The 18243-nt window shown below is 43.4% G+C and overlaps 1 protein-coding gene across 1 annotated transcript in view; it reads left to right on the plus strand.

Annotated features, from left to right (window-relative positions):
* ADAMTSL3 (ADAMTS like 3) overlaps positions 1-18243 on the plus strand; it is an 810189-nt gene that overhangs the window by 652310 nt on the left and 139636 nt on the right. The window contains exon 21 of the mRNA XM_069766101.1: positions 14090-15143. Coding sequence (XP_069622202.1) covers positions 14090-15143 — 1054 coding nt within the window. The remainder of the gene's footprint in view (positions 1-14089; positions 15144-18243) is intronic.

Below are 18243 nucleotides of genomic sequence, written 5' to 3' on the forward strand. Positions count from 1 at the left end.
GAGAGATGTTCGCAAAGTCTTCGACCTCTTACGGGCAAACTCCCTCTACGCCAAGTTGGAGAAGTGTGTGTTTGAGCAGGAGTCCTTGCCTTTCCTTGGTTATATCATCTCTGCCCAGGGTTTGGCTATGGATCCTGCCAAGCTTCAGGCTGTAATGGACTGGCAGGAACCCCATTCTCTTAAAGCGGTGCAGCGCTTTATGGGGTTCATTAATTACTATCGCCAGTTCATTCCACACTTCTCAACTTTGGTAGCTCCCTTGGTTGCCCTCACCAAGAAGGGAGCAAATCCCAAGTTGTGGTCAGAGGAGGTCTCCAAAGCCTTTCTCTCGATCAAGTCACACTTCATGAAGTTGGCTTTTTCAGAGTGGAGACATCTCTTGGAGGGAGCTCGCTTTCCCTTCCAAGTATTCACTGACCACAAGAACTTGGTATATCTACAAACGGCCCAGCGGCTGAATTCTCGCCAGGCTAGATGGTCCCTGTTCTTCTCCCGGTTCCATTTTACTCTCCATTTCCTCTCCGGGGAGAAGAACGTTCGTGCTGACGCTCTCTCCCGCTCCGTAGTGTCATCGGAGGAGGAGGAGCCTCGGCTTATTGTCCCATCTGAGAGCCTGAGAACTGTAGCTCCGGTTTCGCTAGAGTCTGTGCCCCCGGGCAAAACTTTCGTACCAGCTAACTTGCGACCGGAGGTTCTCTCTTGGGCTCACTCCTCCACAGTGGGTGGACATTTTGGGACCAGGAGGACATCTGAGCTTTTGGCGAGAACATACTGGTGGCCGCATATGGCCCGAAATGTCAGGGACTATATTCAGGCCTGCGTTTCTTGCACCCAGAATCAGTCTCCTCGGCAACGGCCTGCTGGGTTGCTTTACCCTCTACCGGTGGCAGACAGGCCCTGGAAGATGGTCGGGATGGACTTTGTGGTGGGTCTACCCAAGTCACGTGGCTGCTCCATTATTTGGGTTGTCACTGACCATTTCTCTAAGATGGTGCATTTGGTGCCGCTTCCTCGGTTACCCTCAGCACGGGCCTTGGCGGTGTTGTTCATTAAGCACATTTTCCGATTGCATGGTATGCCTGATAAGATTGTCAGCGATCGGGGTCCCCAGTTCGCGTCTCGGTTTTGGAGAGAGCTCTGCCGTTTACTCAGCATAGAGTTAAACCTCTCCTCTGCATATCATCCCGAGACGAATGGGTTGGTGGAGAGAACCAACCAGACTCTGGTGACATATTTGCGGCATTTCGTCTCTGCTAGGCAGGATGACTGGGCATCTTTGCTACCTTGGGCGGAATTTGCCTTGAACAACGCCGTAGCCGATTCCACTGGTCAAACTCCTTTTCTCCTTAATTTCGGCCAGCATCCGCGTGTCCCTGTGCCCATGCCCGTGTCATCCACCAATTCTAGGGTGGCAGACTGGTCGGTGGAGGCACGTGACATCTGGGACCGCACACAGGATGCCATCCGGGCCTCCAAGGAGAGAATGAGGGTTTCGGCTGATACACACCAGCGCCCCGCTCCGGTCTTTGCTCCTGGCGACTTAGTGTGGCTCTCCGCCCGTAACATCAGGCTGCGAGTTGAGTTCACTAAGTTTGCTCCTCGCTACATTGGCCCGTTTAAGTTTTTGGAACAGGTCAACCCTGTGGTCTACCGCTTGGCTATTCCTCCACGCCTTGGTATCACCGATACTTTTCACGTTTCCCTCTTAAAGCCCGTTCATTTGTCCCGGTTTTCTAAGTCATCTGCTGGGACATCGGGTTCATCCACGGATGAGTTTGAGGTGAATGCTATTGTGGGGTGCAAGGTGGTACGTGGCAAGAAATTTTATCTGGTGGACTGGAAGGGTCACGGCCCAGAGGATAGAACCTGGGAGCCTGTGGAGCACATTCGGGCTCCGCTGCTTATTGCAGCTTTTGAGCGTAGTGAGGCTCAAGGAGGGGGGGGGCCCTAGGAGGGGGGGGTAATGTTAGGAGTCGAGTTTCCTCTGCTGCACAGGGGGAATCTCGATCCGTGTCTGCTGCGGTCTCCCATTCGGCATCGGCCGCAGTGGGGTCTGCTCAGCAGAGACGTCGCTCCCAGCGTCTCGCTGAGGCTGATTTGGTGCATAGGGTCACTACTGCCTTTTCTGGCTTTCCTATGGTACCCTGCACTGATCTGCGGCGAACAGGCCTCTCTGGGACTAAGTCCTTATTTACACACACTGAGCATGCCCAGGGCAAGGTCTCCCATTGGAGGTCGAGGGTCACATGTTCGGTCACATGTTCAGGTACTGTAGCGCATCCCATTGGTCCTCCAGGAAGGTCCTGAAAGGGCAAAACTTCAGTAGCAGCTTCCTGTGCTGCAACTATATAAACTGCGCATGACCGCACGGCCATGCGCTAGTATCGTCTTTTGCTATATGCTTTGCGCCAATGTGGTCATGTGTTTGTATGTGTTCAGGGACCCGGCTGAAATAAGCCCCTAGAATGCTGGCACCACCGGCGAGGAGATTGTGTATAAGTGTGTTCAGGGACCCGGCTGAAATAAGCCCCTAGAATGCTGGCTCCTCCGGCGAGGAGATTGAGTATGCATGCATGACCACTCACTGCTCACATCTGGGTAGTTGGCCTGTGCCTCTGTGAAAGTCTAACAGGGCACAGAGCTCACCTCTCGCGGTTACTCTGTGAAGCTAACAGAGTTAGTATATACCGCCATATAGAGCTGCCATTATTTAGCAGCAGGTTCTTTCCTGCACGGTGGATCCCGGGTTGCGAACGCACCAATTCCTTTTAATAAACAATATATTTGGTGCGTTCCGCCAACCCTAACAGATATATATATATATACTGCTCAAAAAAATAAAGGGAACACTTAGGCAACGGAATATAACTCCAGGTAAATCAAACTTCTGTGAAATCAAACTGTCCACTTAGGAAGCAACACTGTTTAACAATCATTTTCACATGCTGTTGTGCAAAATGGAATAGACAACAGATGGAAATTATTGGCAATTATCAAGACACACTCAATAAAGGAGTGGTTCTGCAGGTGGGGACCACAGACCACATCACAGTACCAATGCTTTCTGGCTGATGTTTTGGTCACTTTTGAATGTTGGTTGTGCTTTCACACTCGTGGTAGCATGAGACGGACTCTACAACCCACACAAGTTGCACAGGTAGTGTAGCTCATCCAGGATGGCACATCAATGCGAGCTGTGGCAAGAAGATTTGCTGTGTCTGTTAGCGTAGTGTCCAAAGGCTGGAGGCGCTACCAGGAGACAGGCCAGTACACCAGGAGATATAGAGGGGGCTGTAGGAGGGCAAAAACCCAGCAGCAGGACCGCTACCTCAGCCTTTGTGCAAGGAGGAACAGGAGGAGCACTGCCAGAGCCCTGCAAAATGACCTCCAGCAGGCCACAAATGTGCATGTGTCTGCACAAATGGTTAGAAACCGACTCCATGAGGATGGTCTGAGTGCCCGAAGTCCACAGCCAACACCGTGCAGGACAATTGGCATTTGCCACAGAACACCAGGATTGGCAAATTCGCCACTGGCGCCCTGTGCTCTTCACAGATGAAAGCAGGTTCACACTGAGCACATGTGACAGACGTGACAGAGTCTGGAGACGCCATGGAGAGCGATCTGGCTGCAACATCCTTCAGCATGACCGGTTTGGCAGTGGGTCAGTAATGGAGTGGAGTGGCATTTCTTTGGAGGGCTGCACAGCCCTCCATGTGCTCGCCAGAGGTAGCCTAACTGTCATTAGGTACCGAGATGAGATCCTCAGACATCTTGTGAGACCATATGCTGGTGCGGTTGGCCCTGGGTTCCTCCTAATGCAGGACAATGCCAGACCTCATGTGGCTGGAGTGTGTCAGCAGTTTCTGCAAGATGAAGGCATTGAAGCTATGCATTGGCCCGCCCATTCCCCAGACCTGAATCCGATTGAACACATCTGGGACATCATGTCTCGCACCATCCACCAATGCACCACAGACTGTCCAGGAGTTGGCGGATGCCTTAGTCCAGGTTTGGGAGGAGATCCCTCAGGAGACCATCCGCCGCCTCATCAGGAGCATGCCCAGGTGTTGTAGAGAGTTCATACAGGCACATGGAGGCAACACACACACAACTGAACATCATTTCTTTGTCTTGAGGCATTTCCACTGAAGTTGGATCAGCCCGTAATTTGATTTTCCACTTTGATTTTGAGTATCATTCCAAATCCAGACCTCCATGGATATTCATTTTGATTTACATTGATCATTTTTATGTTTTATTGTTCCCACTATGTAATGAATAAAGAATTGCAACTGAAATATTTCATTCAGTGATATCTAGGATGTGGTATTTTAGTGTTCCCTTTATTTTTCTGAGCAGTATATACAGTGGGGCAAAAAAGTATTTAGTCAGTCAGCAATAGTGCAAGTTCCACCACTTAAAAAGATGAGAGGCGTCTGTAATTTACATCATAGGTAGACCTCAACTATGGGAGACAAACTGAGAAAAAAAAATCCAGAAAATCACATTGTCTGTTTTTTTAACATTTTATTTGCATATTATGGTGGAAAATAAGTATTTGGTCAGAAACAAAATTTCATCTCAATACTTTGTAATATATCCTTTGTTGGCAATGACAGAGGTCAAACGTTTTCTGTAAGTCTTCACAAGGTTGCCACACATTGTTGTTGGTATGTTGGCCCATTCCTCCATGCAGATCTCCTCTAGAGCAGTGATGTTTTTGGCTTTTCGCTTGGCAACACGGACTTTCAACTCCCTCCAAAGGTTTTCTATAGGGTTGAGATCTGGAGACTGGCTAGGCCACTCCAGGACCTTGAAATGCTTCTTACGAAGCCACTCCTTCGTTGCCCTGGCGGTGTGCTTTGGATCATTGTCATGTTGAAAGACCCAGCCACGTTTCATCTTCAATGCCCTTGCTGATGGAAGGAGGTTTGCACTCAAAGTCTCACGATACATGGCCCCATTCATTCTTTCATGTACCCGGATCAGTCGTCCTGGCCCCTTTGCAGAGAAACAGCCCCAAAGCATGATGTTTCCACCACCATGCTTTACAGTAGGTATGGTGTTTGATGGATGCAACTCAGTATTCTTTTTCCTCCAAACACGACAAGTTGTGCTTCTACCAAACAGTTCCAGTTTGGTTTCATCAGACCATAGGACATTCTCCCAAAACTCCTCTGGATCATCCAAATGCTCTCTAGCAAACTTCAGACGGGCCCGGACATGTACTGGCTTAAGCAGTGGGACACGTCTGGCACTGCAGGATCTGAGTCCATGGTGGCGTAGTGTGTTACTTATGGTAGGCCTTGTTACATCAGTCCCAGCTCTCTGCAGTTCATTCACTAGGTCCCCCCGCGTGGTTCTGGGATGGCACACCATTCTTGTGATCATTCTGACCCCACGGGGTGGGATTTTGCGTGGAGCCCCAGATCGAGGGAGATTATCAGTGGTCTTGTATGTCTTCCATTTTCTAATTATTGCTCCCACTGTTGATTTCTTCACTCCAAGTTGGTTGGCTATTGCAGATTCAGTCTTCCCAGCCTGGTGCAGGGCTACAATTTTGTTTCTGGTGTCCTTTGACAGCTCTTTGGTCTTCACCATAGTGGAGTTTGGAGTCAGACTGTTTGAGGGTGTGCACAGGTGTCTTTTTATACTGATAACAAGTTTAAACAGGTGCCATTACTACAGGTAATGAGTGGAGGAAAGAGGAGACTCTTAAAGAAGAAGTTACAGGTCTGTGAGAGCCAGAAATCTTGATTGTTTGTTTCTGACCAAATACTTATTTTCCGCCATAATATGCAAATAAAATGTTAAAAAAACAGACAATGTGATTTTCTGGATTTTTTTTTCTCAGTTTGTCTCCCATAGTTGAGGTCTACCTATGATGTAAATTACAGACGCCTCTCATCTTTTTAAGTGGTGGAACTTGCACTATTGCTGACTGACTAAATACTTTTTTGCCCCACTGTATATATATATATATATATAGTACAGACAAAAAGTTTGGACACACCCTCTCATTTAAAGATTTTTCTGTATTTTCATGACTATGAAAATTGTACATTCGCACTGAAGGCATCGAAAACTATGAATTAACACATGTGGAATTATATACTTAAGAAAAAAGTGTGAAGCAACTGAGGCATTGTAGGTGCATATCCCTCAGGACAGCCACCCGCTTAACTGTGACTTCCTTAGTCGACAGTATCACCAACTATTTTGTCTTTAGTGCCCAGTGCACACAACAAGTGTTTACTGCCTTTTTAAAGGCCTCATGCACACCCTCACTGGTACATGCATCTTGCGCCTCTTCGGGTACATCTATCACGCACTTGAAGAGCGGAGTCTCACTCTCTTCAGGAACGGATGGCTCCTGCTTTGCCATGGACCTTTCCATCAAGACACCTGTCACAACCGGCTGACTATCTTGTTCTGCTTTTAGCGCCAACTCTTCTATACGAGCCCTCGCCAAAATAGGCATTGGCAGCTCCGCCTCTTTACCACTCTGGTACAGGCACGATACATCTGCGACCTCCACCTCTTTCTCTGGTAGAGGGCCTCTTAATGCTTCTCTGAGCACTTCCATATCTTCCCTTAGGGCCTTATACACACGTTGCCACGTGAACAGGTGACCTCTGAGCTCAGAGACTTCCTTCTCCATCTCAACCACCCTGTGCTCAGCCACTTACTCAGGACCCTTTCTCGTTCGACATGTTCTTTCACTGTCTCTTTAATCAGCTCTATTTCATTATCCTGTTCTCTTTTGGCTAGCACGTGTCGCACCATAATTTCTTTAAATATATTTTCAGATGGGCCAGCTTGCTCACCCACACTCTGCCGCTTTAGAATTTTACCTATTTCTTCATCAACAGGTTGGTTTAGCTTTCTCTTGGGTATCTAAGTACCCCAGCTCTTCCGCATCAGGTACTACGGAGCCTTCACCACTCTCCACTACTTTATCCCTCTCTGTCACCGCAGACGTGGGTTTACAACAGGTCAGTTCCTCATGACCTCCGTGGATTCTCACTCCACCAGCGCTCTCATCTGGTCGGTCATCCGCCTCCAACCTAGCATGTTGCTACGGGCGACATGTATGCATCCATCTTCCTGGTACAGTCTGGAATAGAATCCACATCCTGAACAAAAACACAAGATAATGTTTTTTCTTCATTAACTTCTTCACAAGGTGCAACTGGTACCACTTCTTTGCACCTTTTACGTCTCCGGCGATGAGAGGACTTGCCCTTCTTGTGGGGCTCTTCTTTACTGTACTCCCTTACTTCCTCAGAGTCACAGTCACCTCCGGAGTATGTGTCACACCCCACAGTATGAGGTCCCCGACAGTCACTCTCTATCTGGGTGTCAGCTCCACTCTGTTTAACAACCCCATCCTTATCTACCAGACCACTATCAGTCATATTGTGGCACGCTTCAGGTCAGTAAGTTGGGCAGATGCATCTTTACCTCTGATCACCAATATGTCTGACCCATCAGTTTTCGGAGGTGCTAACACTTTTAAGTATGCAATCCCACCAGCCGAGTGCCCTCCATTCTCCGGCTGTAGAGAAGCTCCCCTCTCCCACAGGTCTGTGAACAGCCCAGAGTCCCGGCCAACTATCACCAGACAGGGTAAGTTTGAGACTATGGTGACATCATGTATTGCACTGTCCCTGGCCGTCTCGAGGACCACTCTGGCCACTGGATAGTCCTTAGTGGGCCCATGGATGCAGGTTACACTGACTCTCCTATCGGGCATTTCAAAACCCTCGGGTGCAACCCTCACTAGAGTAACTGGGCTCCTAGAATCAACCAGTCCGCACATTTCCATCTCATGCATCCGCAGGGCACCCCCCCTGTAATCTCTCGCTGGGTGGATAGCTCACATAGCAGACTGGACACATAACTTATTTGACCCGGGCAACAGTTAGTCTGCGACACCCCTTCAGGACACTCTGCCCCCTTTTGGAAAACTATCCCTGTTTGGGTTACCGCCCCCTTTTGGGGCTCCGCTCCCTTTTGGGCAACCATCCCTGTTTAGGGTCACTGCCCACTTTTATGGACACCACTCCTTTTAGGGACACCACCCCTTCCCTGGGGTACACCCCCTGGACTCCCCATGGTACTCTCAGGCACCAGATCGCACAGTACAGAAAAAAAAATGTCTCTGGGCTTGCACTGGCCCTTTAAGAGTCTGTACGAGCTGGAGCACAATTTTTTTTTCCTTTATGTCACTTCACCAGCTCCTGCTGGCACTGCCACAACTCCTTCTGCAGTTCCAAACTGTCGGCACCTCTGGCTGCCGATCACAAGCCACTACTGCTGCCACTGCAGCTCCGGCTGCTGCGGAACCTCTTGCTGCACCGCAGACTTTGTGGACCCGCCGAACCACAGCAAGACGCTTGTCACCTTCGTGGACCCGCCGATCCACAGCAAGACGCTTGTCACCTTCGTTGACCCACCGATCCACAGCAAGACACTTGTCACCTTCGTGGACCCACCGAGTCACAGCAATTAACTCCGTACGTGCTTTCTCGGACCACTGCCCGCAGTCTAGCACCATATGTAAGATTGCGCTTACCAAGTGCCCGTGTGCCCAAATATTGCTGGCAAGCGAGTGTCCCCCAAGACACGTGGTAAGCGCAATCTTACTATATATATATATATATATCTCAACATTTAAAGGGATTGTCAAGACAAATTAAAACTATGCCCAGGGGGGCATTATACTGTATGTTAAAATATATCAAACTCAGTCAAACTCATGTGGATCAAGCACAGAATGCTCTGTGGTCTGCACCAAGGTGGGAAGTGGTGTTGTCTCCTATCCACTAGCTGCTAGACCTCTGCAGCCTGTGATTGTCTTCAACCATCAGGTGACTTTCAGCAGCACATCATCATAAAACATCGATGAGGCGCTACTTAAGTCACCTGACCTGCTGCTGGTGGAATGTTGACATCTCTTCTTAGGTAAGCACAGAACTCGTAGTGTCCTGCGTTGGATATAGGTAGGTGTGGGTTGATGAAGATCACTTAGTTTGTTAATTTTTATTGCTCCAAGCCATCTGTGAAAATTTTCATTTTGCCTGGACTACCCATTTAAAGAAGCACTCCCATCAACGTTTTTATATTCTTAATATATTAGAATTAACATGTTGTATAGCGCTGTGTACTTACAATTGCTATTTTTTCCTTTCTACCCAGATAATTCTCCTTTCTCTGATCTATGCAGAAGCAGGAAGTGTCTTGTCCCTGCATAAATCATTCCCCTCTTCAGTTTCTGACCTAACTGCCCTTCTGTTCCACCCTGCTGTAGACGTTTGCAGTGACTAATGACTTATGGAAAGAAAACTGACCTCCTCTTTCTCCACAGAGCTTATAAGAATTCCGCTAGTCAATTATTAATCACGTAGAAATGCAAAAATGAGCAATTGTAAGTACACAGTGCTATATAATATGATGCTTGCAATATATTAAGATAATACAAATTTTGATGGGAGTGCTTCTTTAATATACATTTATGATCTTCGTTAACAGTGTGAGTTATAATAACACACTAGCAAACTGATTATGTATTATTTTATGATTCATAGATAAAGATATTTCCTTCAGTAGGAAAAGAAAGTACACCTTTTGCTAGCACACCACTCAGGCCAATGACTAACAACATATCTTAGGTTATTTAAGAAAACACTGAACATGTAAAGCAGTTTGCTTTGCTTAGTGTATACAGATAAAGACCGCCCTTGAGGGAACATAGCAAAAAACCCTCAAACTAATCGCCCATATACCTCTGTGGATCAAGGTTTCATTGTGTTTCATATATAGTTGCCGTACACTGCAAATTTTATGTGTCAAAATAGAAGAAACTTGAAGAAAAACCTTCACAGGCATGTCTTACACCACAACTACATAGGCATGTAAAAGTTTGGGCACCTCTGGTCAAAATTAGTGTTATTGTGAATAGTTAAGCAAGTAGAAAATGAAATGATCTCTTCTAAAAGGACTAAAGTTAAAAATGACACACATCCTTTCTATTTTTGGGAAAAAAAATATATACAGTAATTTTTTTACATTTTAAAAATTACGAAAAGGAAGATAGGCTGGTGAAAAGGTTTGTAAACCCTTGGAGATTTGTGTGCTCAGATAACTTTGACCTTAATTAGTCAGTTAAGGTTACTGCTTATTCACTATCATCGTTACTAAAAGCACGGTGATGCAAAGTTCCCATCTTTAAAAAAAACCCAGCCTGCTCTAACCTTGAGCCAAAAAACAGCATCAATGAGTTCTTCTAGGCAGCTGCCTAGTGCCTAGCACTCTGAAAGCAAAAATGGGGGTGGCCCACAAAGCAGGGTAAAGCTATAAGAAGATATCAAAGTGTTTCCAGGTTACCCTCTCCTTAGTTCAAAATGTAATTAAGAAATGGCAGTTAACAGGTACAGATGAGGTCAAGATAAGGTCTGGAATACCAAGCAAAATTTCAGTGAGAGTTGCTCTTAGGATTGCTAGAGCAGCAAATCAGAACACCACTTGACTGCAAAAGACCTTTAGAAAGATTTAGCAGGCTCTGGAGTTGTGGTACATTGTTCTATTGTTCAGAGACACCTACACAGAAATGGCCTTACTGGAATTGTCATCAGAAGAAAGCCTCTCCTGTGTCTTCACCATAAAATTCAGTGTCAGAAGTATGCAAAAGAACATTTAATCAAGCCTGATGCATTTTGGAAACAAGTCTTGTGGACCAATTTAAGATAGAACTCTTTGGCCATAATGAGCAAAGGAGAACAAAGGGCACAGAATTTCATGAAAAGAGCATCTCGCCAACCATTCAGCATCAGGGTGGATCAATCATGGTTTGGGGTTGTGTTGCAGATAATGGTGTGGGGAAAATTTCATGGGTAGAGGGAAGAATGGATTAAATGAAAGTTCAAAAAATTCCTGATGCAAACATAACACCATCTGTAAAAATAGATGAAGTTGAAAAGAGGATGGCTTCTACAAATGGATAATGATCCTAAACACACATCAAAATCTACAATAGGCTACCTCCAAAGGAGCAAGCTGAAGGTTTTACAATGGCCCTCAAAGTCCCCTAATCTGAACATCATTGAAAATCTATGGCTAGACCTCAAAATAGCAGTGTATGCAAGACAATCCAGGAATCTCACAGAACTGGAAGAATTTTACAAGGAAGAATGTATGACCAGGGGTGTCCAAACTTTTACGTGCCACTGTGCATGCATTGGTACCCTATTACTTAGGGTTGGTATTATAAGCATTTGTCAATTATCATAGAATTTTCTGAAATCAAATTTTATGGAAACCTTCCTTTTTTTTATTTTTATTTGCAAAATTACCAAAATCTATGCAATAAATGCATAATAATATATTTAAACCTCTACTAACTCCCTGCCTCCCAAAACAATTTATTCCAAACCTCTTCACAGAAGGTGGAAAAAACCTCCCATTTCAAATCACCATAAATCATGTAATCTTTTCTAGAGCTGTTTATTTGTTATTTAATCTACGCTTTTTCCATTTTAATATCCAAGAAAGTTCAATTCAGCCTGTCATTTATCATAATAAATACCTAGTTTTTCAATGATTTACTTGTATGTGTCCCTTATCCTGGAATAATTTCTGCTTGCAACGAAAGAAAACATGAAGCTCAGACTACCTAAGAGAAGACCCGTCGATACAGGCACTTTAGCACTGAATGCATAAACTGGGACAACAGTACAGCAGTATTATGAGATCTCAAGAAACTGGATTGTTTACCAGGTTACAGTGGTAGAAATATGCGATTAAAAAAATGACTAGGATGACTAGACTAGGATCACACAACCAATTTTTTTTTCTCATCTGAGAAAATCGGTCTTATTATGCTAATGACACTCTGATCAAACTCTGATCAGAGTTTGATCAGTGTGCTCGGATTCTATCCTCCATTCTATCAGTCCATGAAAATTGGACTCCACTTGGATGTCATCTGATTTTTTTGATGGACCCATTGACTTGCATGGCCATGTGGGATTTGTTTTAGGGATGCAAATCATGACACACCCAGTCCGAGCCGATATCTTGTTGGATTACATTTGGACCGAAAATACGGCAGTCTGCTCGAGCCATTGACTGAGTAAGACCAAATCCATATTTCCCTTTGCATATATTCTTCAGTGTATGGTGCAGTATCTATTAATCAACTTTAAGCAGACACCATATGGCAGATACAGTTGAATATTTTATGAGGTGTCTAATGGCTTAGCACTGCATAGAGCTATAAATATGGCACATGGTGGCCTGGGGGTCTTTGAAAACACTAAAACAAGCTACAGGTGCAATGCAATGTGGATTTAATGATTTGAGTATGAAAAGAATGTGCAAATGAAAGTGTCACAAGTTTTTGCTTTTGATGTGAAAAGTTGACAAATTAACTATTCTTAAATCCTGGGCTTGGCGGTGGACTGATTATTGTGCCTTCATATAAATTTATAGTTAGAAAAAACTGCTTGAACGGCTCCTGCATAATGAGAGACTTTCTTTGCATGGGCTTTATTTCAGATTAAAATGCCAACCGGCTGAGATTGTAGCACATATGAAAACCCAACGGAGTTCCAGGAATGTTCTTGGCATGAGGTTTCAAAAAAGCACCATACGTATCTTAGTTAATGTAATTAATTGCAGAAAGCTGAATAGCACGGCTTTAGCTTTGAAATCTGCAATAAATGGTGGAGAGTGATTTTCAAAAACATTGGCAGTGTTGACTCAATTTACATGGAAGGGAAATTAACACACTTAGTAGGCCTTGCTGAATTAAGATTATGAAAGTGCAGCTCTTTAAGTAACACCGTATTTCTTTTCAACATGACTTTGGACTACACTGTAAAAACTTGTATATGCATTTCATACTGGCACATTTTTCCCAGACGTAAAAGTTCCTCATTTTGATCATACAATTCAGCAATGATAAGTAAAGCTGGAAGAACATGTTGTTCTAAAACATGCCAATGCCAAAAGTGAACTAAAGTATAGTCCAAGGTGTTTATATGGTCTACTAGCTTGTACAAAATCCGGAAAAAACTACAGATGGGTGGAAATGTCTGGATAAAACAGGATAGTTCAGGATCATTCAGGTTTGGTCATTTATCTATTAGTATATTTTCTCAGAGTAACCATTATACCACTTGGATATATATTGCTGAGGACTTTTAACTTCCCTTCTATTACTTTAAACAGAAGGATTTATATGTTTTGAGAGCAAAGTGTTTTCTCCAGAAAACTGGAGTAAAACACTTTGAAAAGTTGCACAATTTTGAGCAAGGTGAGTCTATGCCTACCCAACAAATTCATTGGAAGTAGCAAACTACATTACACCAGAAATGTTGCTCCAGTCCTCAACTCTAGTAATGTGTCTGACAAGGTGCTCTCCACTAATAAAATACACCAAATTCATTGTATGGCCTGTTAATGAATTTGACACATCTTATTTTTGCATGCCCTTCATTAAAGGTACCTTCACACTGAGCAACTTTACAACGAGAACGACAACGATCCGTGACGTTGCAGCGTCCTGGATAGCGATCTCGTTGTGTTTGACACGCAGCAGCGATCTGGATCCTGCTGTGACATCGCTGGTCGGAGATAGAAGTCCCGAACTTTATTTGGTCGTCAGGTCGGCGTGATTCGTCATGTTTGACAGCAAAAGCAACGATGCCAGCAATGTTTTAACATGGAGCTAACAACCGGCGAGAACGATAAGTGAGTCGCCGTTACGTCACTGGATCGCTCCTGCATCGTTCTGGTGTTGCCGTGTTTGACGTCTCCTAGCGACCTAAACAGCGACGCTGCAGCGATCGGCTCGTTGTCTATATCGCTGCAGCGTCGCTTAGTGTAACGGTACCTTAAAACTAGCATACAAAATGTTGGCCTTAATGATTCTGTGTCAAAGTCTTACACTGACAAGTAAAATACATTCAGCCATGTTTTTCATTATTTGCATTTCATGATTGTGATAATGTAATGATAGAGAATGCACTGTCTATTAATTACTAGAAAATCAAGTTTCATTTTAATTTTCCATGTTTTAAAGAAAACACACATTTGTCTAAGCAAGAAGACATCTCAGGATCTCCAGAAATTCTTGCCATTCATCGAGTCTATATTCAGACAAGACATGAAAAGCGTATTAATTTTACTATTGGGAGCAGGGCATATTTACTTCCCAAGACGTCTGTAGTGATAAAGTGCCCTGTACGCCGCTTCCAAAAGTCACTCATTAAATGGGAAAAGGATGGACAACCTTTAAGATATTCCAAAAAAGTTGGAATAACAAAATCAGGATCTTTAAAGATTCATAACCTGGAAGTTCAAGATATTGGTGTCTACAAATGCGTTGCACAATCTGCTTATGAAATATTTGTTCTTAAGCTAATTGGCACTGATAATAGACTCCTTGAGGCACCAAGCTTTGAAAAGGATCGAAATGAAGCAAACAATTTGGGGGAAAAGTGGCACAAAATGAGCAAGATGTGGAAGTCATGGAATAAAAACAATAACCTGTATCGAGAAGGCAACCAGGCCCAAGATGTCATGGTCTTAAGAAATCTTGAAACTCTGGTGACTAACTCTGCAGAAATATATAGTTCTCAACAATTTAGAGAAAGGAGACAGGAGGCAGCTGCTGTACAAGGGGCTTACAGCATGGATATTGTCCAGTTTGAAGCTTTGGTTAGAAACATGAGTGAACTCATTGAGGCTGGTGAAATAAGTGATGATTTTGCAAGTCAGATTATATCCCATGTAGTGAATGAGTTGTCTAAGCCTCAGTCACCTTTGGAAAAGTGGAAAGTACCCAATGAAGACAGTATATCAAACCATAAGCTAGCTGCAAAAGAGCCAGATAGTGTGATGCGTTTCAGTAATAAAGCCTTAGAAAAGGAAAGCAAAAGAAGGCTACTAATCCTCCGTAAACAGAAGAATGGATATATATTGTCTCCTAACAAGACACTGCACCTGATCATTGGGAGTAATGGTTTTATCACTAACAAGACCCAACTGGTTACTATTCAATGTGACTTCGATGGAGAAACTCAAAGTAAATTAGCTTGGAGCAAGAATGGAGAAGCTTTGAAATTCTCTGACAGGTAAGTGAACCTTGATAAATATTACTCTTCGTAGCCCCAATTCATCAACGTATTTTCACCAGATTTTTGGCTTAATACATTTTGAAAATCGGAAAATGTTTGCGCCAGTTGAGAGGATGCAAATATTCTGTGACTTTTCGTATTTTTACACCCGTTCCTTCTAGATTCACCAAAGTAAGTGAAGCTTGGGAGGGACGGTGAGTGACAAAGCCCACCAGACAAATTCTTCAAGAGGTAGTGTCATAGCTTACACTAGAAATGTACTCCAGTCACTGACTGGATTAACACTTAGGCTGGGGTCACACTTGCATGTGTAATGCGAGAAACTCACGCATCAAAACCCATCACTGCCACTGGCACTTGGGTCCGGAGTGTGCAGCTGCATAGAATTATATGCAGCCGCACACTCCAGTTCAGAGTGCCGCTGGCAGTGCCAGGTATTGATGCGCGAGTTTCTCGCATTACACATGCAAGTGTGACCCCGGCCTTATAGCTAGGCTCACAAAGGCTCAATTGGGTCCTGTGTGTTTTTTTAATGTCTTATGACTACAAACCAAAATGTAGGCTATACTAAAATTAATTCGCGAATAAAACTTGAAGATGAATAGATGTGTATGTGGACCCAATCCTGTGTCTTTGTGTCTTTGGACCGAATCCTGTGTCTATGAATAAATCTGTCATCTGTTTATGATTATTCCACCATATACAGATTCAGGCACAATTCTTTCCGGGTTTGTGGACAACATTTTCTGATTTGGAACAAAAGTAAATATAGGTTATTAAATCTAAGTATCTAATAAGTTTGGAAGATCACAGAATTAGCTCTCTTCTCTCAAAAGAAGAATATGGGTGCGGCATTTCAAATTAACTTCTATACTCCAAATTAGCTTCTTTGCTTAATATCTGTGTAACCAAGGGTGTTCTGCAGCTGGTTGGAACAATGTAGCTAATTCAATCCTGCCCTTGGGGCTAGTGGAGCAATTTTAGCTTTTCTGTGGTAGACCTAATATTCTTACGAGCATGGGAGGACCACACTTTCACAAATCCTAGTTGCAAGCATGAAAAAATGTCTCTTGTGTGAGTCAGATTTTGTAATCAGTGGGTCACACATGGCTTATAGCAGGTGTTACAAGCCAATGTCTTAAAGCTCCAGGAAGAGTGCTAGTCATGTAGTGTTTCCAAGCTTTCTGATCAGTTATTTCTTCACATATGTTCATGCTCAAAACAATACTTTTAACAGTTGCATTGACATGTCTGGATCTGGTGGAATTATGGCATGTCCTGGAGGTAAAGTCGGAAGGCAAGACTTTCAGTCATTGATCAGTAATCATATAAATCAACAAGCATCAGTAATCCATGCAGTCTCACAGCCAGCATAAATACATCACTACACACATATCTACAGGATAGAAAGTACGGTTACACATATGGTGCCTTGTAGCCATATTGAGACATCAAAAATGTTTCCAGCCCATTTTAGACCTTTTAACATTACATTAAGCTCTATGTTTAGGTTATATGCTCAGAAATACTCCTTACATCTACTTAGCATATCCATAGAGATTCCTTTCACCTCACAGACGCCAAAAGACTGCATATGCCTATATGGAGGTATATACACTATATTTTAGTAAATTAGAAAAACATAGTCTGTACATTGCTCCTAAAAGTTTTGGAATCCTTGGTTTATGGAGTATTGCCCCAATTCATCAAAGAATTTGAGGCTGCAAAAAAATTGCTACTTTTGTAATTTTCATGGAATTTTTGGCCAACTCCAACTAAGTGGGCAAAACTGGCATAAGACAGGGGTGTGATGTGACCACTCATCAAATTCATTATGAGCAGGAGTGTTCCTTCCTCCAGAAATATTGCTCCAATACATAGCCGGACTGTGAACACCACTTAACTCCTGTGTGCCTCCTAATGAATAAGGCTCCTCGCACTCCACCCCACTCCCTAATGAAGACTGCCATAAAAAAATTCTGGTTTTGATGAATCAGGGCCTATAATTTTCTATAAAAAGGCAAAAAAGGGATTTGTACATTTTTTCTCGCATGGGAGTCTATGCAATTTTATGCCTATAAAGTTGTATATTGTATACAGACCTTTCTGTAGGAGGGATACATTAGGCAATTTTCTTGGTGATGTACAGAAGTCTGCAAAAATTGCTGCAAAGTAAGAATGCTATCAAAAATAGAAGTGCTAATTGTTTAATTTTATCACTTAACAAATTGAAAAGTGAATGAGCAAAAGAGAAATGAAAATCCCATCCATATTTGGTGAGGCCACCCTTTGCCTTCAAAACAGCATCTAAGCATAATCACTTCTTCAAAGTACAATTGCAAAAGCAGGTTTTGAAGAAATTCTGCAGGGAGATTGTTCCAAACATCTTGGAGCACCAACTACAGATTTTTTGTGTATATTATCAATATCTTCCGACCTAGAAACAATGTACGGTATACAGTGGGTACAGAAAGTATTCAGACCCCTTTAAATTTTTCACTCTTTGATTCATTGCAACCATTTGGTAAATTCAAAAAAGTTATTTTTTTTCTCATTAATGTACACTCTGCACCCCATCTTGACTGAAAAAAAACAGAAATGTAGAAATGTTTGCAAATTTATTAAAAAACAAAAACTGAAATTTCACATGGTCATAAGTGATTGCCCTTTGCTCAGTACTGAGCAGAAGCACCCTTTTGATCTGGTGCAGCCATGAGTCTTCTTGGGAATGATGCAACAAGTTTTTCACATCTGGATTTGGGGATCCTCTGCCATTCTAACTTGCAGATCCTCTCCAGTTCCGTCAGGTTGGATGGTGAATGCTGGTGGACAGCCATTTTCAGGTCTCTCCAGAGATGCTCAATTGGATTTAGGTCAGGGCATCTTTTTTAATAAATTTGCAATAATTTCTACATTTCTGTTTGTTTTTAGTCAAAATGGGGTGCAGAGTGTACATTAATGAGAAAAAACTGAACTTTTTTGTATTTACCAAATGGCTGCAATGAAACAAACAGGGAAAAAATTAAAGGGGTCTGAATACTTTCTGTACCCACTGTATATATATATAGCTTCTATCATGGTCAAACACCTCAAGTAA

Source organism: Ranitomeya imitator, chromosome 4, assembly GCF_032444005.1.
Source record: "Ranitomeya imitator isolate aRanImi1 chromosome 4, aRanImi1.pri, whole genome shotgun sequence".
In the NCBI taxonomy this organism is placed as follows: Eukaryota; Metazoa; Chordata; class Amphibia; order Anura; family Dendrobatidae; genus Ranitomeya; species Ranitomeya imitator.